Genomic DNA, 24063 nt, shown 5'->3' with positions numbered 1-24063 from the left:
CGTTGCCTGGATTCATAGCAGTTGAAAAATGTCTTAAATTTTTTTTTTGGAAGAGATTATCTTAATAACTGTAAACTTGTTTTTTGACTAAAAAAAATTCAAAAGAAATTTTTACCCAAAATCCTTGCATCAGAAAACTTTGCACCCTTCATAGCCACATGTTGCACACGAGAATGGTGAAGCCGTAGAATCCAACATGAACTTCCATTGTCATTGCAAAAACATATTCCAGTAGCTTGAACCCATCCTCAACTCCCCTTCCCCGGTTCCAAAGCACTTGACCTTAGTAGCCATTGGAAATCTTCTCTATCAACATGCAACCTCAAAACATCATTGCGTTCGAGGAAAACGATGGTTGATTTAAGAGGCGATGATTTTTCTGACAAGATATAATTACCATGATTCTTGTTAGTTTCGTGGGATGGGGTTGTCGTCCAGGGAGGTGGTACATAAGTCGAATGTTGGTAATCATGAGCAAAAATTTCAATATTGATAAATCATTTTTGTGGTCAACAAATTTCACAATAGAAATTGGCCGCTTAAACATCTGTGGGTGGAATACTGTCAAAAAAAACTATTGTCTTTTGAATGAGGATAAAAGTTAATATTAATTTTTCTTACTCAAAATGAAGCCTTGGAGTGAAAGAATTCCATACCGCTTATTTGTTTTATTTGCTTGGTTCATTTAGTTAATAGCAACGGTTGACTTGTCAATGATTGACTAATATCTGAAATAAACAAAAGTGTTGTAGAAGTAGCTGAAGCTGAGGCCTAAACAGAAGATAATAGAGCTGACAATAGAATTTTTTTTTTTTTTGAGAGAAAGCTGACAATAGAATTATAAACCAAACCAAACTACAATAATATGAGAGAACTCCAACTGGCAACTTGTAAAGAGTGGAAAGCTCACGTGACGTGGAGATGAAAACGAAAGAATTAGGTGAGATGCAAGTAACATGCCACTTTTTCTTAATAATGTCTATACCTTCTCGAACTGCACTTTCTCTCCTTAGTCCTCACGCTACTACATTTATTCATCCACTTTATTTGTCACGCAAGCATATATATCCATACTAGCCGTAAAATACATATAAACTTACGAAAAATATCCATATAAATTAAAGTCAGGAGCGGATTCATGGAAGTAGGTACAAACATTAGTTTTATTATAAATGAAGTAGGTACACATGAACATTGTTTATTCTTTCTTAGGAAATACACTTTCCAGTCACTATTATAAACAAAAAACTACATTTTACATTCATTTAATTAATGATGTATGTAATCTTTATTATAGATCACATACATCATTTAATGAATAAATCTAAAATGTTGATTTTTGCTTATAATAGTGACCGGAAGGTGTATATTGCATTAAAAACTAGCATTTTTAAAGGAGGATGTTATTTGGATATCTAAAAGTTGACATTGTATACGACAATGAGTAAAATTACATCTTTTATAACTATTGATTTGATTTAAAGGTAGGAAAAACTAATAAAAAAAAAATGAAATTATATCTACATCTTATGTGTATGCGTGTTTCTTTTTTTTTTTTTTTAAAAAAAAAAACCTTGTGTATGTGTATTGCTGTTTACCTTTCAAAAAAATAAATATATATTGCTGTTTAAATACTATTAAAAAAATATTTATGTTAGAATTTTTGTTTCGATTTTGTTTATGCTTGTCGTTTTCGATTATGTTAGGGCAACTTATATCATATATCTTTATTTCTTTTTAAAATCTCCCTTTTGAGGGATTTTCTTTGAGTCTTTTTTTTTGGTGTCTGGGATTCGAACCTCGGACCTTGTAAATATTGGTTCGCTAATTCTGAATTGTATATATACAAAAAAGGTATAGCTAAAACTTCAGTTTTTTTAAGAGACAAACTTCAGTTATATCATGTTTAAATTTAGTTTTTTTTTTTAAGGAGAGAATTTATATCATTGTATTAATTATGATTTGTTCAATACAATTTGGTATCTCTATCAAGATTTGGAAAACTAACTGATAATAGGGTCGTATTATCTAACTTATGGACAACCTTATTTGAATCGAACCTGATATTTTAAGGAGGAGTACACTCACAGATTCCAATACAATATCCTCAGATCAACCCAAGTGGGTTCAAAAAATAAAATCTACAATGGAGAAATAAAATTTTAAACTATTTTACTAGATCTTAGATAGAAGTTGTGATGTCCATATACTTCAAAATTAATGATGTATCGTATCCAATGTATATCAGCAACGATATATGTATCTGAAACACTTCAATAACGATACACATGGGAAACTGATTTTTTTCTACCGTATTGTATCTTAAATTTTAAAAAAATTTTGTATCATCGTATCGCATCCGTCTCGTCTCGTGCATTTGATTTCAATGGATTGGATTGAAGAAAGAAATGAAGTAGATAAGAGAAGTGTGGAATTAATGAGAAAAGACAGAGGGTAGGTATGAAGGGTGACGTGGGCAACATTTACCTACCTAACCAACCAGCTCAGGGTTCAATGTTGATGTTTCATTCATAATAGATTCACGAGTTGAGTTCTCTTTCTTTCTTAACGTGTTGTGTTCTGTTCTGTCTTCTTCTATCGCACCATCCATTCATCCTTCCAACATGTCTGGCCCCACTTCTCACCAAACACGACTCTTTTCTCTTCAATCACATACCTTCCTTCCTCACTTACATTACATTACACTATATTTTTGTTTTCTCTTTCTACTATACTGATATCGAGGAAATACTTCCATGACATAGTTTTAGTGCCATTGGTGCCATTGGAGAAATCCTGACAATTGATGTGTGTGTGATGTGTGTGTGGTGGAGATGCAAGCTATGACACCAATGACACCAAAGCTATGACACCAAAGTGCTACTCCATACTCCTGATATCGTGGGTAGTTGCTAACATTCTGTCTATATCACATGACGTGGCCCACATGCATCCTCATTCATTTTGTTATAATGGATAACGATTAATTAATTATCTACACTAACTCTTCTCTTTCCAATTAGTACTAACTAATTTATTTGAGGTTAGGTACATACATGTTTCTAGAAGACAAGAAAGTTGAACTTTTGATTTCGAAAATATTATCTTTGTAGTATATCATTAAAACAATATCATCAAAGTATATTATGTTAGCTGAACATATGATTATTAAACCAAGTCAATTAATAAAGAACTTTAAATTAATAATTAAATTATTAGCAATTAATATATATGATATGATAATATCTATGAAAAACATGAAGATGAGAAAATACTGCCAGAAACAGGAGAAAAATAATTTCAACATACGTACATATAATGACAAGTTTTAAATAAAAAGTTTTCTTTCGACTGTTTGTTTTATAAAGTTCTTTTCACAAATAGTGCTATTGAGTTGAACCTTTGAACATTTTCGACTCAATCTTCCTTTATTTTATTTTAGTTACATAAAATATATGGTGAATTCTACGGTACAGTCACCCAAATGACTTTTCCAATAAAGTCAAACATTTTAAATCAGTTTGTGGAAAACCGGCTTTAAAAGTCTAATTAAAAATGGAATTTATTAAAGGACCAACAGGGAAATGTATTTTACAACCCTTTATTTTATGCCCAAACTATCAAGATATTACACTAGTTAAAGCACAAATTAGATGGTGTGATACAACGGCTAAATATTTTTTAGACAAATATTTATATGAAAGCCATGAAAATATAGATCATTTTTTATATAAAGAATATAAAGGATTAGCTCAAGATTTAAGGAATAAACTTAAAGAATTAGCTAGATGAGTGAAGAAAATAATACACTTACAACCAGAGTTAAAGCTTTGCTTGACGAAACCAAGAAATTAAATGAGAGATTTGAAAGACAAATTTCTTTTCTTGAAACCTTACCTCAAATCTATAAACAAAATAATATGTTTACGAAAGACTATGAGCAAGGATTAGAAAGACCCCATGAAACTTGGGCAAATATAGAAAAAGATTTTCCGTGCTACAACAAAAATGAGAATCATAAATATCCTCATATATATCATTCTTTTAATCCTCAGTTAAACAATATAACTGATATGATTAATTATATCATAAAAAATTGTTGTTGTAAGCAAAATCATTCTCCTCAACTTAAAGAAGGGGGGAAGAATAAGGAAAAAATTGAAGCATCTTTATTTACTAACTATAAAAAATGAGTATAGAAGAAAACATAGAATATCAACTCGAAAAACTAGATCAACTTATGGCTACTTTAGACATAAGTGAAAAAGATTCCATTAAGGAAGAACCTGAACCTAAAGATCTAAAAGATATTATCTACGACTTTAGTTCTGATGATGAATCAAAAGACGATGGAAACTTCGTTAAAATAGAACAATTAGAAATGGGCGAAAGCTCAGGAACAAAAAGAGGACCCTCTTATAATTGGAATACAGAATTCCATAGAGAATTCTCCCAAGCTAAATTCCAAAGAATTCCTATGAATTATATTCCCAAACATAGTGTAAATGATGGAAGTGGAATTCTAAACATTGATTGTGTTGACAATCTAGCTCAAGCCATAAGAAGTTGGTATAATAAAAACACTATCCAAATACAGCTAGACAGCGATTTAAAAAATCTAACTCCAAAACAGATTTTTAATTATCTTTTGTGTAGGACAGAAGGTAATGCATATAAATTTTTAGCTGAAAAACCTGACGAGGAACAAACTGCAGAAAATAGTATTGGAATGATTAATAAAGTTTTTGAATGGCTTTTAAATGAGTTTAAAGGATGGCAAGATACAGTAGACTCAAATATCGCTTTTAACGCCGAAAAATTATGGAGAATAATGAATTTATCCATATGTAATCCTTGTTACATAGAGAATTATATTTGTGAATTTTCACAATTATATTATGATCTAAACAAGGACACTAGAGAAAATCAAAAGGTTGTCGAATTATTTTATCAAAAATTACCTATGGCAATGTCCCAAATAATCCAAACTGAATTCAACAGTGCAGTATCCTCAGGAAAGGTTAAAGATACTTTAGGAGCTAGAATTTCTATCCTTAGAAATTGGATGCAAGAACAATGCCTAAAGAAACAATCAAAACGAGATGCACGAATAGGATTGTGCTGCGATAGAATCCAAGGAAAAATTGGAGCATATGGTTGTGAAAAAACTAGGAGAAAAAGAAAATATCCTAGAAGAAAGAAATTTAAAAGATTTTCCTATGATAAAAAGAAACATAGGAAGAAAAAATTCTATAGAAGAAAAAGAGAATACCCTAGGAAAAATAAAACCTGTCCTAAAGGTAAAAAATCATGTACATGTTGGTTATGCCATGAAACAGGACATTATGCTAATGAATGTCCAAAGAAAGTTTCTAAAGAAAAGAAACAAGTTTTAAACATGATCTATAGAATAGGTTATGAACCAGTAGAGTCAGATTCAGATTCTGATTGGGAGCAACAGAGTTTCTATGAACTTTGTACAGATTCCGAAGATGAGCAAAACCAAGATCTTGAGTAAAGGAAACCCTAGTGCTACCTTTATCAAAATAAAACTTCGCAAGAAGGAAATTTTAGCCTATTTAGATACAGGCGCAACATTATGCTTTGGAAAACGAAGCATATCAAGAAATTGGGAAAGGTTAGGAAAACCTAAAGAAATAATTGTTGCAGACAAATCAAAACATCAAATATGGTTTGTTTTGAGAGACATCTCAATTACTATAGAAGGTTATGAATTCTTCATACCAACAATTTATCTCCATGATTCAGGATTAGATTTAATCATTGGAAATAACTTTTTAAAGTTATATGCACCATTTGTGCAAAATGTTAAAACTATTTCTTTACTTTGGAAGAATTTAGCAAACCCCAAAGAAAAGACAAAAGTTATAACAACAAAAATTATAACTAGAAATGAGATTATTCAATTAATTTCTGAAAACCTCATAAATCTAAAGAGTATTTGGGAGGATAGAAAATTCTTTTTAAGTCTTGAAGAAATAGAACAAAAACTTGATACTGTATGTTCAGAAGATCCTTTGGATAATCTGAAAAATACAAATCATGAACTTGTTACCATCAAATTACGAGATCCTAATAAAGAGATTAATGTAAAATATAAAATGCCTTATTCAGTACAAGATAAATTAGAATTTCAAAAGGATATAAAAGAACTTCAAGAAAAGAAGTTAATTACTCCATCTGCAAGTCCACATTCAGCACCCGCTTTTTATGTGACAAATCACAATGAAATAAAAAGAGGAAAAGCTAGAATGGTGATAAATTATAAGAAACTCAATGATGCTACAATCGGAGATTCTTATAAATTACCACGAAAGGATTATATTTTGCAAAAAATAAAAGGATGTGATTGGTTTTCATCTTTTGATGCAAAATCAGGATACTATCAAATCAGACTTTCAGAAGAAACTAAGCCTTTAACAGCTTTTTCATGTCCACAAGGACACTACCAATGGAATGTTCTTCCATTTGGACTAAAACAAGCACCATCTATATACCAAAGATTTATGGATAATGCTCTTAGAGGATTAGAACATATATGTTTGGCATATATTGATGACATTTTAGTTTTTACAAAAGGAACTAAAGAACAACATCTTAAAGATGTAGAAATTATTTTAAACAGAATTTCAGAAAAGGGAATTGTTATTTCAAAAAAGAAATCACAATTAGCCAAAAAGGAAATCGAGTATTTAGGCCTTATTTTTAAAGAAAATGGCACCCTCGATTTATCTCCACATGTTCAGGAAAAGATCCAAGCTTTCCCTGATGAATTGGAAGATCGAAAACAAATTCAAAGATTTTTAGGATGTTTGAATTATATTGCCAATGAAGGATTTTTCAAAAATTTGGCAACTGAAAGAAAGATTTTACAGAAAAAGATATCTGAGAAAGTTCCATGGTCATGGACTGAACAAGATACTCTAACTGTAAAAACTATTAAAAGAAAAATTAAAGTTTTACCCAGCTTATACAATCCAACAGAAAACGATTTTTTAATTGTTGAGATTGATGCTGATAAAACAACCTGGGCAGGTTGTATGAGAGCTCTACCTAATGGTAAAGCGATACTGAATCTTGATGATTCGGGAAACTATGTTGGTGATGTAACCCATCAACAAGGAATGAAAGATACTGGAGCAACCCAGTACGCTAAGTCTAGTAGCTCGAAAGAGAAATTGGACAAACTCTCTGATTCATCAGAAAAATTAGTATCAAAAGATACTAAGATTGATTATTCTTATGAAAATATTAAAAATAAGATAAAAGATGAAGATCTTTTACTTTGTAAATATGTTTCAGGATCATTTACAGATACCGAAACAAGATATCCAATTCATGAATTAGAAACATTGAGTTGTGTTAAAGTTTTAACAAAATGGCAAATGGAATTAATTCCAACCAGATTTTTATTAAGAACAGATTCCAAATATGTAACTGGATTTTGGAAATATGACCTTCGCGTCAATTATAAATATGGAAGACTTGTAAGATGGCAGATGAAACTTCAACCGTTTCACCCATATATTGAATATATAAAATCTGAAAAGAATTGCTTTGCAGATGCATTGACAAGAGAATGGAAGCAGCTATAAAGACATTACAGAATTCTCTCAGACAAAAGCAGGAGCAAATTGCCTCTGCAAAAAATCGTCTAGAAACTCTTCTTTCTAAAGAGGGGGAGATGATATTAACAATTCAAAACCTTGAAAAACTATGCAAAAAAGAAACATCAACAGTTTCAGATTCTAAAAATACTGAAAACTGGGATCTACTGGGACAAGATTCTGGAAAATTCAACTATTATGTAAAATACTCAGCTCCAAAAGAGTCAAACATCCCAATTGAGTCAATAGAACCAAAAGGATGGAAATCTTCAACAAACCCAACAACTGTCCTTGCAGATTTACCAAAAACATCTTGGGCCGATAAAGTCGAAGAAGAAGAAAGAAAAAATGGAAAAGAAAAAGAATCCATTGATCAACAAACAAGTCAAAAGATTGACAGTCAACTTGGAGGTAAAAAGAAAGCTTATGTAATTTTTGATGGACCTATGAAAGGTATCTACCAAAACTGGGAAACCACAAAGTTACATACAAACGGCAAAAATGTCAGATACAAAGGGTATGAGACCCTTGAAGAAGCAAAAACAGCCTACAACACTGTTTACAAAGAAGTTGCAACAGCAAACAATATAGTCCAGCCATCAAAAATGGAGACTAAGAAGAAAATATCTGTAGATAGAATTATCTATGGAGAAAGCAAATTTGTTAAAGAAGTCACCATTGGAGATTACTACAAAAACTGGAGATGGTTAACCAACTACTCATAAGAGTTAAAAACAGAATGTTTCTATCCTAGCAACAACGGGATAGAGGTAAAAGCCGTAACAGTCCCAGGCGTAAGCAAAGAGTTAGTCAGATCATTCTATGATTGTGGAATGATTAAAACAATGTATCTTCAAGAAGATGCAGGGAGAAAGATTCATGAACTAGAACTTCTTCCAAAAGATATAGGCGAAATCGCTTATAAGTTCAACAATAGCTTCGCAAAAGGTAAAGAGTTCTTTTTATCTTTTACTTCAACTTATCCATGGTTCGAAGACGATGAAGTTATTAAAGCCAGACACTTAATCAAGATTGGCATTTCAAATCATTCATATCCAACAAATGATGGAAGAGATGTAGATCCAAGACCAGAATGTTTTCTACATCAAATGGAAAAATTCTACGATACTCTCATCAGATTTGGAGTAAAATTACCAAATTTCAGGGTAATAACTGCAAAAGAAAGTTTTCTAGTCTACAGTGACTCAAGAAAACAAGCAAAAGAAGAACACCTTCAGCAAATTCTAAAGTTCGAAGAAAACTTTAGTGGGCTTGAAGCAGACTTGGGCCGTCTACCCGACCCGATCCAACAGGAGTGCTGCCGACACTTTCAAAAGTACAAAGGACACCAATGCAAGTGGTGTGCAAAAGACGTAAATAACATGGCAGACAAAGAATCGTTGTATGACAGTGACGTTTCACCAAACAACGAAGAAAATGTAGAAAATTAGTGGGCATGGGACCCATTTAGAGATAAGCCTTATCTCTAAGGCAATTATGTAATATAATTTTCTTTGTCGTTTTCTTCTTTCTGTCATGTCATTTCTTTTCCGTGTGCTGTAAAGGAAAGAGACGTTGTGCCAACTATGAAGGCCAACTTGTGAGTCTCTCATCCTATAAATAAGGGCCTCGAAGCTCATTTGTATGGACCATGTTTTTGAAGCAATATAAGTTATATCGTTTGATATGAACTTGCCTCTTAGTTTTAAGAACTAGTGGTCCTATAGTGGTAAAACACTATAGCTGAGAATTCTTGAGGTAATACTCTGGAGGAATTCGCCCTGAGTTGGGAAAAACTCAACTAAAGCAGAAAAAACTGCTGAAGAAGATCAGATTGCTGAAGCAAAACCAACCCATATTTCTGAAGAAAAATCAGGTATGAATTTATCAAGAATTATTATAAAATATGTCTGAAGTTTCATATTTTGAAGGAACATCTAGTTATCATGCTGATAGCATAATAGATAATAAAATTGAAGAAGCAGATTTATCTTTAACTGCTGAAGAAAATTTTAAAAGAAAGTTTAGTAAACTTAAGGAATTTCTATCGAGAAAAAATATTCTAAAATTCGGAATAATGGTAGGAGAGGAAGCAATTCCAATTGAAACAACTAATGGAAAAATAGTTATATCAACTATAGATAAACAACAAATCGATAAAAGACTTGGAAAATTTTCTGAGAACGAGAGAAAAAAGATTGGTTATATTCATATATCAACCATTCAAATTCTAATCAAAAGTACCTTCATGAAAGGTATTGATTCACCTCTAGAAATAGCTCTAGAAGATTCTAGAATTAGAAATAAGAAACAAGCGATAATTGCAAAAGGAAAATGCAATCTAAAATATGGAAAGATAAAATTTGATATAAATTTACAGATGGGATTATCCCTAAAAGATATAGATTTGAATAAATCTATAGTTTTTCATTATAAACTAAAAGATTCAACATTTATGAAAGAGGGTAATCATCCTTTTACAATTTACTACAGAATTAATTACGCTTTGAGTAATTCACATCATAGCATAGAATTCATAGGAAAAGAAACAATTCATATTGATGAATTATTTACACCATTAATTGCTTTAGAAACACCAATATTTAAAAATATCACAAGAAATAGTTTTTCTTTGATAGAAGCAGAAAAGAATATGTTTGAAGAAACAGAAAAACCATTGTTTAGAAGCCAAAGTCTTCGAATAACGTCACCAAACAGAGATCAAAAGGATTTTAATAAATCATTAAGTTCTCGAACTATATTTGAAGATGATGCCTCATCCTCAAATAACACTTCATTCGAACCCCCTAGGAAGGATTTCGAAATAAGCAGAGAAAAAGAGCTTAAGGATCTGCATGATTCTATAAAAACTCTATCGATACAGGTTAATAAGATTAATCAAAGACTATAAAAAGTCAAAATGCCTGGATTAAATCTAAAAACAGAGTTACAACTCTATAAGCAAAAACTAGAAGAAATAATTTCTGAAATAAATTATCAAAATACAAGAATTATGTTAAAACAAATTCTTTTTGCTTCACAAGATTTAATAATCTACCATGTAGATTCTATTTCTAAGTTATTAGAAGAAATAGAAGATTTGAATACTCTTACAAGTATTCAGCAAGAAAAAGCAAAAATGCTTTTAGAACCCTTTCAAGGTTTAGCAAAAATCGAAAAAATGTTAAAACAAATAAAAACTGAACAAATGTTAGAACAAGAAAACCTCCGCTGGAGAATCAACAATTAAATATGCCTGGTTTAACTCTTAAATCAGAATTAATACTTTTTAAAACTAGGTTACAGCATCTAGTAAGTGATATAGAATGGTATTATGATCTAATACCATACAAACAAATAATATATAAAGCCCAAACTTTAATAAGATCTCATATAGATTTAATTGAAGATCTGGTAGAAGAGATGCAAGAAAATCTCACAGAAATTCAAAAGAAAAGAGCAAAAATTCTTTTAGAACCTTTTTTGGGTTTAGAAAGAATTGAACAACTTATAAATGAAGCTCGAGGTCGAGAAAATTCTCGAGAAAATTCCGCAAGAAACCCCAAACCAAATCTGGTATCAGAGCAGGAAACACAATCCTAAGGGATAAACATGAAAATAAAAATAAAAAAGAAATTAAAAAATATTTTCTATATAAAACAAAAGCTTTTTAAAATCGTTTTTCCAAATAACCGATTTAAAAAGACATCCACGTGGCACTCTCCCATTAAGCCACATAAGCGACTTTTCCAGAAAAGTCATAAAAACAACTGCACCATAGCAGTCCCCAAAATATATATGGTCAAATTCGTTAATTAATAATTTCGTTTCTAGAAGACTGAGAAAATTTCAAGATCGCAGTTCACAAACATCGATTAGTTTATATATATACTAGTAATACTACTTGTTTTTGTTTTTATTCAGCTCTCTTTGACCCTCCACTTCAATTGTGATTGTTCATGGGGACTTTTCAAATTCTTATTTACCGAATTGAAAATTATATATACAGTCATGTTGCTTGGCAATAGCTAATAGTGTCATTTGATGAATTTTTTGTATACATTTAATAATAACAACAACCACAAAAATAACTAAACTTTCTAGCTAGGGTGATTGGTGAACTTGAACTATCTACAATATTAAGGACTAGTATTATAGATGTTTCCTGTACATTTTTTTTCTTCCTTAAATTGCTATTACTCATATTTAAAAGAAAATTTTTATTTAACTTGTATACCTTTTTTGACAAGTATTAACATATATGCTTATTTCAACTTAATAGAGTATATCATAATAATGTTTCAAAAAAAAAAGAGTATATCATAATAAAATGCTCTGAAAAAAATAAAGTTAGATATCAAATAAAAATTATACCTTTTTTTTTTTAAAGAAAATAAAAATTATACCTAAGTGGGTAACTTTTCTATGATACCGTAGATATATATTTGACAATGTTGGAATAGTAGGTAATTAAGAATCCCGGATTAATATATATATATATATATATATATATATATATATATATATATATATATATATATATATATTTTGGGTAGGGGGTAGAATGTAAGTTATATACAGAATTTTTTTTTATTCCGACCCTGTATGCCAAAAAAATTCCAAATCTAACCCCCTAAAAAAATAACTTACAATCCAATAAATTTTTACAATGAAAATATAAAAATTCAATTAAAAAATTAAAAATGCTACATTTTATTGCTGCTTTCATTGGCCATAATTTTTTTAGGGGCAAAAGGAGAGAATATTGTTCTATCTATATTTTCACTTTCTGAAATGAAGGAGAATAAAATATGATGTATTGTATCCTTTTAAAAAAATAATATGATGCATTGTTTCGTTGTTGCTGTTTAATTTATTTTGATTGTTTATCAAACATTGTCCTATAAAAATATTTAAATAAGCTAAAAACGAGCCTTTCCCTACTAATGGAATTACCTGATAGTTGAACTTGAACACATTGTGACTAGTCAGTAACAATTCAATACTGATCCAACTCATGCTCCAGTAGTTTTCATATATTACATGAAAAATGGTTATGATCGAGTTTATTTGAAATATTACAAAATTTGCAATATAAAAGAACAAAAATAGTTAACATCAAGAATTGGATTTTGTTTGCCAACTCAATAATTTAGTTGTTAATGTTGAATTGTTTTTGCTGAATTATTTGACATTGTTAAGTTTGCTATGATGATTGTTGTAGTAAAAATTGGACTTTTGTTTATTATACTATAATCTAAAAACGTGAAACACAAATACACCTTGACCAAAGAAAACGTGCATATATAAAAGAATTTAGTAAATAAAAAGAAAATAAAGAATAAAAAGTACTTAAATTTAGTGAAGTTAAAAATCAATGCCATAATATTTTTTTTATACATTTTACCTAACATCTTTGATTAAAAAAAAAAACTATCTTGACCAAAAAAAACTAACATCTAATAATAAACGCCAATTTAATTTATTGCTTGACCAAAAAAAAATTACGTATTTGAATAAGGGTCAAAACAATGAGAGAAGAAATTTTTTCAGTCAAAACACAATGAGAGAAGAATTAAAAGTATCAAGATGGAAATTCAACATTGAAACTCTACCATTACTAGCAACGAAAGAACCATATATAGAAATGAAGACGCAGCAAATTAAAATGGAGATAGAACAGTGATACAAAAACAGTACCCAAATTTATAGCCCAAAATATTGGTTAAGACCTCTGTTCAACAGTCAACCACCATATATATATATGAAATAATAAAAACAAAATAATCCAAAAATTTCGAAAAGTTTCGAAATTCGATTCTACAACTAAACTGTCCTTTGTCGTTGACGTTGGTAACTAAGCAACAGTTACAACAACGTTAACAACTCAGCTGTGCTGTGATTCTAATAATTAATAATTAACCCCAAAAGATAAGATTAAGCCTAAATTACTTCTACAACAACAACAACAAAAAAAGTTCCAAATTTCCAATCAAAACTTGACAATCCCGGCCCCGGAAAATTTGAAAAAACCATTCCCGACGCCGGTGGTAGCAGGTGGTGGAGCAGTAACAGCAGAAGAAGTTGAAACACCAACGATAGGCATGGTATTATTGCAGCAACAAGGTTGGTGGCTACTACCATGTAACCCTAAAGATATTTGACGACAAAGACACAAAGCTTGTGGCTGTGGCTGTTGAGAGGGAGAGGATATAGCCAATGAAAGTTCCAAGTTGATTGGAGGAGGATAAGCTATATCCTCAACGGTAACACCACTGCTACTGTTTGAAACTGATTCTTCAACACCACCATAGCCAGAATCGGCTGCAACAAACTTTTTAAGCCGAGAGCCACTGAAATTACTGAATAACTGAAACTCACTCTAAATCTTGTTGTGGTGGTGGTTCATGCTGCTACTAGTACTGATCTCGTTGGTTGAGGGTACTACAGGTAATACGGATGAATTATTATTAACAACCATTGAAGGAGAAGCAGCTTCTGCAGAGGTGGACGTTGTTGCTGAGGAAGTACCGGCTGAAGCGGCAGCGGTGCCGGAGAGGGTTTTGAGTGGCTGATGTGTTGTAGGATCAATTCCACGGCTATAGAGTTTGCGTTTTATGTGAGTGTTCCAATAGTTCTTGATCTCATTGTCTGTTCTTCCGGGCAATTTTTGAGCAATCTGAGACCATCTGCAAACAAAACATAATCAATTAATAACAAGTAAATTATGATTACAGAATTACATGAAGGAGTACATATATGAAAGATGAAAATGAACGAGAAAAATAAATTTATAATTTGAGAAAGAATATATATACATACTTGTTTCCAACCATAGCGTGGAGGCTAATGATAAGTTCATCTTCCTCATGAGTGAAGTTTCCACGTTTAAGATCAGGTCTGAGATAATTGATCCATCTCAATCTACAGCTTTTTCCACATCTTGCCAAGCCTGTGTTGTAGTAAACATGCATATAAATAATTAAGAAAAATAAATAAACGAATATGGGTGGGAAATGATGAAATGAAATAGTTAAACAAACGTAATAATTTATATTTAATATATACCTGCGGCTTTAGGAAGAGAACGCCAGCAACCTTCACCTTGTTGTTTGATATAGTTAATAAGGCGTTCATCTTCTTCCTTGGACCAAGCACCTTTGTTTGTGTGTTGTTTTTCACAGCAAGGAGATCTACCCATGGTTGTTGAGAGAGAGAGAAAAAAGGAGACAAAAGAAGGTAGTGAGACAGAAGAGAATATAAATGGAAGGTTGTGAAGAGAGAGAAAAAAGGTGCAATTGACTCGGATAGCTTCTTTTTCTCAAAGTGATTGACCGAGTTGGTGAGAAAAGACGAGTGGTTACAATTAAGTTTGTGCTCTGTTTCTGTTTCCTTTCATTGGGTAGGTAGCTACTTCTACTTTTTTTAACACTCTCTTTATTTATTTATTATTATTTATGCTTCTCTCTCTCTCTCTCACCCTGATCTATCCCTTTTTTATTTTCACTTTCACCCCTGCTTTTTCACCATTTCATGCCCCTTTTCTCAATACTTACGTCTCTTTATTTTCAAATTATTTAATTAATACTACTATATCATTTCATAAAGAGACATTAATTCCTTCTTATACATAAAGAGAAAATAATTCTCAATACCTTTTATTTTAAATTAATTTAGGTTTCTTCTAATTACTTTTTAGATTTACATATACACGACTACCACACACAAATGTGTTCTCATGGCCTTAAAACTTTAGCCCAATTGGAATATATACCAAAGATGACAAATTAATTAATTAAAGGTATATAGCACTATCAAAAATATCAATTAAAGGAGTATTATTTTTTAAATACGCGCATAATTAATTATTTTACTTTAATTCACATGTAGCCTAGATTGACTTATTGCGTAAGTTAAAGATACATCCAATCATATTTTTGCACTAGATTGTTTTTTATCCAAATAAGAAGAAATTAAGACATTTCGATTTAAAATAGATCTAAATTAGATTCATTGCGACAATAATGGTTCGTTTTGTGGACATGATAATATCATATCATGTCTTAATGTAATGTTTGACGAGCAATACGATATCACAGGTTAATTCAAAAACTTATCATAATATTTTTATCAATTTTTACTTTTTATCCTCAATATAAGCTAGGATGTTAAAATTCAACAAGATATGATAACATATAAGAAATTAGAGGAACATGATATGATAAGTTTTAATATAAGAACTGAACATATTATATCTTAATATAAGATGACAATGTTAAGTTACTACCGTTTATATTGTCATTATCATATCATATTCTTGTTTAATTAATTATCATATCACGTTTCTACCATATATTTTGCATCTAACGGACCTCAATTTTCTTTAGAGAGTAAGATCGATGACTCATTGAATCGGTTCATGTTCTAAAGTTTTGCGAAGTTTAATTTCAAACGAATAGTTCAAATCAAGGTTGGTTGAATCGAGATTTTTGATTTATTGTCAGACTTTTGTTAATGAAATTTTATTTATCGTAAAAAAAAGGTTGGTTGAATCGAAGCTTTAACGCGTTTTGGCATATTTTCTACATAAATATTTGTTTAATCTTTAGTATAAATACGACTCATACTATTTTATTTTATTTATTGAAACATTTATTTCCCTCTCAACTATCTATTTATATTATCTCTCTCAAGCATTATAAAGATAAAAAAAATTGTGTGGATGAATTTTTGTGCATAAGTCTTGGTTTTGTCTGTAATTGTTTACTTATTCAACTTTGAATCTTAATCTTGACATTAAAGATTAAATTTATCATTCAATTAAGAACACATTGTTCATAACTTTGCTCAAAAAAAACACATTGTTCATAACTAGGAAAAAACATAATTCTCATGCAATCTGTTTTTTTTTTGAGATTCCTAACCGATCTTGGCAATCCATTCAAACCCGTCCTAGCCATATAAAATTAGTTGAGTGTGACGTCAGCTTAAGATTAAAGAACACTTCCTTGACACAAATAAACGGTCTTTGTTTCTTATAGCATCTCTAATGGGTCTTTACTTAACAATGACCATTCTATGTTAAGGACCCTATTGGAGGAAGAAAAAATGAATCCTTATTAAGCAAATGATAACTATATAAAGACCTTCTCTCATGAGTCACTAACGGGTCCCACTTGCAAAAAAATAATAAATTATTTTTGTTTAATGATGTGAAGTTACTAGAACCTATTTAAATACTTTTCATTGGAGTCCTTATTAGTGTATTCTCATTGGAGTCATTGAGTCCTTAATAGGTACTTTTATTAAAAAATTATAAATAAGTGATGTGTACACGTGAGATCCATTTAAAGAGTCATTATTAGCGAACTACCATTGCGGATGCTCTTAGTTTTCAATTTGCTTGAAGTTCTGAGTTTAAATTCTAACCGCATATAAAATATACTCCATCTGTTTCAAAATGAGTATCACTCTAGCAAAAAAAAATTGTTTTAAAATGAATGTCACTTTACATTTCCAATACAACTTTAATTTTTTTTCTTCCAACTTTTTTCTCTTCAACTTTTCTCTCACACAATTTTCAATGCAATTTTAAGTTTGTCTTTTTCTTATAAAGTAAGAGCGGTTTAGTAAAAGTGTTATGTCTAATGACTATTTTATTTCATTCCGTAATCTGTGTGCAATTAGCTAAAGCGACACTCATTTTAAAATGGATGGAGTAATGTTTATAACGAGTTAAACTCCAAATTATTTATAATGTAAGCTTGATAAATAACAAAAGGGTCATGTTAACTAGTGCCCCGGGGCACTAGTTAAGAAAGTAAAAAATATACTCCCTCCGTCTCATAATACTTGACACAGTTGACTCTATTACGCATACCAATGCATAATTTTGAATTAAATATCTTAAATAATATATTAGAAAAAATTATGAAAATTTGATATTTTGAAAATACTCATCGAGACGAATCTAACGACATCTTATATAATATTATTTATCTTTATATATTAGTAGAAAAATACGGTCAAAGTAAGTTAGGTCAAAATTGCACATTTTCAAATGGGTCATCTATTGCGGGACGGAGGAGTAAATAAAAACCGTAAGACCTTTTTTTTTAAAGAAAAAACCGTAAGATCCACCTACTAGTGCAAATACTTTTTGCCTAATTTCACATGGTTCATTGATCCAGTAGTTTAAAACTGGCAATGTCTACCAAACATTTTCATCGGTCCACTCCAAAAAAACTCACTCTTATCTATGATGATTCGTTTTCCCAACTTTTTGTGTGTGGTCTTCCACCTTTCTACTTTCTCTCTAACTAACTTGTTTTATATATATTGCTTTATAAAATTATGTTTTTTCTTGCACAAAAAATATATTCTAGAAGCATTCTTAACTTACTCTACTCACTCTTGTCAATTCAGGTTTGATGAGTAACCTCCCCTACCATCCGTTCTTAAAATCACACTGTTTATAGGTGTCTTTCTTTTGCTTCACCTACTAGGAAAAAGAAATTAGAAGTACATTTGAGGAACTTGCAAAAATAAATAAAATTTGGACATAGATCCATATCAGACTTATTTACATAAATTAAGTTCAATTTTAAAAAATATATTCAACTAAATATAAAATTATATTCAACTAAAAAAGTTATAAAAAAAACTCTTATATGCACATATATAGAGCAACTTATTTATTTTTTTAATGACAAAATATATTATATATAAGGGGATTAAATCTCAAGTATTACACCAAAAAGAGAAAATAAAAACACCAAAAAACCCCTAAAGAAAAACCGCCATCACTCCTCAAAGAACCAACACCGCCAACAGTGATCAATAAGGCACCCGATAGTGATTTTGCTTCAAACGTTCAGCTTCGACCACCACTCAAGTATCGGTCTATCGGAGGAGACATCACAACAGCCTAAAAGGACCCGAGTCACAAACTTGCTTCTGACCTCGAATCAAAAGCGATCAAAGAGCCCTTTTCTTAACTACATGCTAAACTTCGAATAACCAAAGCGCTTTTCTTAAAAACCAAAGAGCTAAAAAAAATTATACTCCATATATAATGGGCTAATGAAAAATCCTTTATGCATGCGGAGTATGTATAGTTACTTAAAACAAACTAGCAACTATGTATGTTTTTAATGAGTCATATATCAGTATTTTAAATTTTTAGGTTATATATATATATATATATATATATATATATATATATATATATATATATATATATATATATATATATTTTATTTGAGTACATATTCGGTTTAAAAAAGTCTAGTCAAATCCTAACTTATTTTTATCTTTATTATTTATTTTAATTGAAGTAGCAAAAATATAGTACGTATAGAAGTACAAAGAGTACTTGAATTCATATTTTAGTGTTAATCCTTGAGGTTTTATAAAGAAAGGGACTCTAATAATCTAAAATTTGGTTGTGACATAAGAAAAATTCAGCCAAAAGTTATTTTACTTGGGAATCAAATTCAGTTTTTTTCAAATGATTTCTTTTTTTTGCACAAACTAAAATGAGATATATTAATAGCACCGGCAATACACCCTGTACAAGACGTACAAAGAGTGAATTACCGGTAAATATTTACAGGTACAAAGTGCCAGAATACAAAAACCTCCCTATCAACAATCAAAATAATTCAAATAGGCACACCTATACAAAGAAGCGGATGTGTCCACCAATCATACCAGCTATAACTAAAAGATGTATACTTTGCTTTCATCCATAAAAAAGAATAGCATTTAACTTTGTCAAGTAAACCATGAGTATCGGAAGGCTCGTTTTGAAAAATGCATTTATTCCGATTCTTCCAAATAACCCAAACGCAAGAATACCAAATACCTTGCAAGAAAGCATGAGTGCATCTAGGAAGTCCCGCCATATAACAAAAATGATTGTGATGATCGCGTAACTCAAAGTGATGCACCAAATACAATCCTAACCACGAACAAACAGAATACCATAAAGTGAGAGAAGTACCACATTCTAGAAAGAGATGTTTTGCTGTTTCCGTCATATCACAACCAGCCACACAAGAAGCCGCTGTCTGATGAATAATATTTCGGCGTAAAAGATTGTCACGAGTCGGAAGTCGATTACGGAGCAAACGCCAAACGAACATTGAGACCTTTGACGGAATAAACTTATGCCACACATTGTCGACGAGGCTTCTATCCACCTGTTCACCATGATTAGTAACAACACGATAGGCCTCCCGTACCGTGTATCCATGAATCATATCAAGTACCCAACACCATCTATCAGTAGCATTAACCTGCAAAACAACGTTATGTAATAAAATTGAGCACTCCCACACACTCTCCTCCTCCCACGCTAACAAACGGCGTCTCCACTCCCACGCCCTACCATCCTCCTCCCACCCCTCCCTCTCCATCTCCGCCACCGTACACTCCTTATTTACAGCCAAATCAAAAAGTCGAGGAAATTTAAATCGCAACGGCGTTTCCCCAACCCAATGATCAATCATTTAGTTGCTCTTTATGTAAAACTCATTAACTGCTTAAGATCAATCATTTAGTTGCTCAAATCACTACAAGAAATGTTGCATTTTGCCAGGGGCAGAAGCCCTGGCAAAATGCAGAAATCCTTGGCAAATGGATGTTTGCCAGGAGTTTTGCCAGGAGCAGAATACCTAGCAAATATGCTCATCGCAAATGACCCTGCCAGGGCTTTAGCTCCTGGCAAATTTCGTGGGGCCCATTCCCTGGTACAACCCCTAGCAACTTTTCTGACGCGTCCTGACCCACTTTTCAGAGATCAAATCAAACGCTGCCAGGGGATTTGTGAGGGGTTAACCCCTGGCAAAATGCGTACGAAATTTTTAAAAAAAAAACATTTTTTAATTGTTTAAAAAATCAAAATATTAAAATTTAATAATTAAAATAATTTTATAAAATATTTTAAAATGTATATATTCCATAATAATTTGAATATTCAACAAGCATATACAGTATTCCATAAATAATTTGAAATATCATCTAAATATCATCCAACATATATATATATAACATTTATTTTTGTCCTGAGACCACAAAATTGTCTTATTATTCATCAATTGAAAGACAAAGTCCAAGGATCCTGAGTTGAGTAAATAGACCATCAACAACATCAATCAAACTATGCATACCAAGATAACTTCTTCCTACAAATAATAAGGGGAATAACAATCACGTGAGTAAGACCACAGTTGAGAATTCCATCAGTGGTACAATCAACATAGAAAGCCAGCAAGTACATCTCAATCTTTCTTATAAACTTTGCACAATGACATGTATACCTAGATAAAATGGAGGTTGGAATGTGTCATCCAAATCTTGCTGACTCGCCTAACAAAATCAACAAACAAAAAAAATGATTTTCTACATTCATAACCTTATGATCCAGATTAAATAAATGAGAATGCTCGCTCATTGTTACGAAGAGAAAGTAATCTAACATGAAAATAAGTAACCAAGAAAACATAGTTTAGATATAGATGGTACTACATATAAGGCTCAAACTTCAAATGAAATCCAATGACGGACAAGATCAACAATGACATAAACTCATGCTCACGAAAGCCTCTCTAGCCCAAACAAACCTCCCCAAACCACAAATACAATTAAGGTCAAGACTTAACCTTCCATCAATCCATTTCATATCAGTAACACCAAGCCAATTTGTATCAAATAATAGTGAATTAACACTCATAGTGATTCAAGGAAAAAAGGAAGCAGCAAGGTTTAACAAAATTACCCTTTTGGCATGTTTAACATATATATGTGTCGACAAAGTGAAAGGGAGTTGTCCTTTGCATAAACAAAAGTTCTAAAATTGTTATGTTCGCTTTTGGAACATAAACAAAAGTAAAATGATAAAAAGTTAATGATGTAGCTTAATATCAAAGTCTGAGAAATGAATTCCATTCCCCAAAATCAGCAAACATATGAAAGTCATGTATATGTAATGGTATTCTCAAAAAGTGTCACCTGTCCATTAATCTCAAAGACATTGAATTTAGAAAATTCCATCAGCAACCCATGGCCCAAATAGATATAATAAGAAAGTATCCAAAAGAAAGAGCAATAATGACAAATTATTAACAATAAGAGAGGAAGAGGAAAGGAGCAGTTACCCGGTCATTTAAAACTTTAAATGTCAAAACTTCTCTTATTGTGTATATAGACCATGAGACATAGTGTGTGGTGCTAACCAAGTCCTCCATAAAATCTACGGTAAAGAAGCATGGAAAAATTGCATTTAGAATACAATAGCAAACAATCTAAGAGTGGTAATATTTTAAACATGTACCATGACTACTATTTGTTCGCAATCAAGAGTACTAATCATACAAGATATAATAAATTAAACATCAAAAAGTATCTACAATACAAAGAGAAAATTTTAGGATAGTGAATCTCACCTTGTTTTTAATCAATTTAATGTGGAACACTGGTTTTCACTACACATGTAGGACATGGATCAACAATCTACATGCAAATTAAAACGGGTCAACATAAAATACTTTGACCTACATATAAAAAATGCATGGTGAGAACTTAGCAATCATTTGAATTTCAATTAAATGAACTATATATCAGTATAGAAGAAACAAAAAATAGATACCAATACACAACCTTCAATATACTATACTGTAGTAGGCCTTTAAAACACCAATTCACACATATTAAGAGCTGCACAAGCAACACCCGCATCAGGACCTTTTGATACTTTGAAATGATCTTACCTCCATCCTAATATTCTCCACTTTCATTGATATTCGGACCACATCACCCATGTGTCTTTATTATATGCTCCTTGTCCTAATGAGTCTGCAACCTTTTCAAAATCAAAGTTGTTAACCTGTCACCCTTCCCAAAAGAAAACTCCTAGCAAACTTACATTTCAAGATATTCACATCAAGATCAAAGATGAAACACGGAATCTTAAAACAATATTTTCAAAGTAAAAAGTTTAGGCAATTAATGAAGCAAGTGGCAACACAAAAAAACTCCAATATCAGCTCATGAAGAATGACAAACACTAATTCATAACCAAATCAGTCCAAAATTAATGTGTTTTGTCATTCTTCATCAACCACCTAAAATAATTTGGATTTGCAAGCACTAGAGAAAAAGACTAATAATACCATGAAATTGGTTTTTCAAGTAAATTGAAAAAAATAAATAAAAGGATGACAGTAAAATTCAAGCAAATCATAAGCATAGGTGTTTAGATTTGTTTAAAATTCAAGTGCTCATCAGAAGTTCTTTTGCCTCCTATCAAGTGGATGTAGATTATCACCTAATTCATCACTAGGTAATAGATGGATAAGCAGGAATGATACTTTAGCAAGCTTGATAGAATAAAGCAGCATCGGTTTATAAGTATCCCTCCTAAAGATACAAAACTAAAGCTCATACCCCAAAATCAAAACAAGAACAGAACCACCTGCTATTAAATAGGCTACTAAATCACAAACTATCATGCTAGCAAACTAACACACAGGTAGTTAAAATCAATATTCTACGCAATCTTAAATCACACCTTGAAATTAAACCCAATTCAAAAAATTCAAACCCCCAACAAACAGATCTCAATCCAAACCCTAACAAAAAACCACCAAAATAAATAAATAATTAAAAACTCTAATGAATCTAATCAACAATAATAGTAAAAATTAAACCACAAAACCATATCATAAATCAATTTTACAAAAAAATAATCTGGAAAAAAAGAACACGAAAAGGAATCAGAGGAAAGAGATTCGAATTTGAAAGACTAATACCTCGATTGAGAAAGTGAAGGAAGCTACGATGAAGTTGAAGGAGAAATCCGGAAGTGGCGAAGGATGACTACACGGCGGCGGGAGAAAAATGGGTCAGCAAAAAGCTCCTCCTTTGGTGAAACTGAAGGGACCAATAGAAAGCCCTCGTCGAGGGGATGAAGAAAACGGTCTCACTTTGTTTGATCGGTGAAAAAGACGCTCAAAATGGAACCAAAAATGGTGGTCGGTGGTGTGGTTGTGTGAAGGAAGAAGGAAGGATGGTACGCGTGGTGTGTGTTTGGACTTGGTTATGTTCTTGGAGAGAGAACAAGTGATAAAAGAAACCCTGTTTTATAAGAATCGGGTCCCACCTTTTCTAAAGTCGATTTGCCAAGGGCATCCCTGGCATTGCTCCTGGTAAATTTGCCAGGAGTTCTTGCTCCTGGCATAGTTCCCTAGCAAAATGCAACATTTCTTGTAGTGAATTAGTAAACACAAAAAAAAAAACTAACCGAACTCTCCAAAAACTACGTAGCACCTATGTCCTTCACAAACAATCCATATGATAGACCACTAATAAAATAGACAATAAAAAGCTTCAATTCCTTAGGTGACCAATTATTAGTCAAAGCTTATAATACATG

The 24063-nt window shown here is 31.4% G+C and overlaps 1 protein-coding gene and 1 long non-coding RNA gene across 3 annotated transcripts; both read right to left on the bottom strand.

The window, feature by feature from the left end:
• Positions 1 to 13311: 13311 nt before the first annotated feature.
• Positions 13312 to 14859, bottom strand: LOC146934004 (myb-related protein 330-like). Its single transcript, XM_085705827.1, has 3 exons — positions 14697 to 14859; positions 14451 to 14580; positions 13312 to 14317 (listed from the first exon to the last, which is right to left on the bottom strand). The coding sequence occupies exons 1-3, from the start codon at positions 14827 to 14829 to the stop codon at positions 14011 to 14013; spliced, it is 570 nt and encodes a 189-aa protein (XP_085561953.1). The 5' UTR covers positions 14830 to 14859; the 3' UTR covers positions 13312 to 14010.
• A 5825-nt stretch (positions 14860 to 20684) lies between these two features.
• Positions 20685 to 23772, bottom strand: LOC146934003 (uncharacterized). 2 transcript variants are annotated; one of them, XR_015008452.1, is made up of 6 exons: positions 23441 to 23772; positions 22290 to 22491; positions 22076 to 22142; positions 21788 to 21882; positions 20951 to 20999; positions 20685 to 20815 (listed from the first exon to the last, which is right to left on the bottom strand). It is a non-coding gene; the product is annotated as an uncharacterized LOC146934003 (long non-coding RNA). The 2 variants fall into 2 exon arrangements; XR_015008451.1 differs by having other exon boundaries at positions 20685 to 20999.
• Positions 23773 to 24063: the final 291 nt, after the last annotated feature.

Source organism: Medicago sativa, chromosome 4 (assembly GCF_051527215.1).
Source record: "Medicago sativa cultivar Bolivia chromosome 4, Bolivia_mono, whole genome shotgun sequence".
In the NCBI taxonomy this organism is placed as follows: Eukaryota; Viridiplantae; Streptophyta; class Magnoliopsida; order Fabales; family Fabaceae; genus Medicago; species Medicago sativa.
Note: the sequence above shows the minus strand (reverse complement) of the source record. Positions and strands in the feature narration are given on the sequence as shown.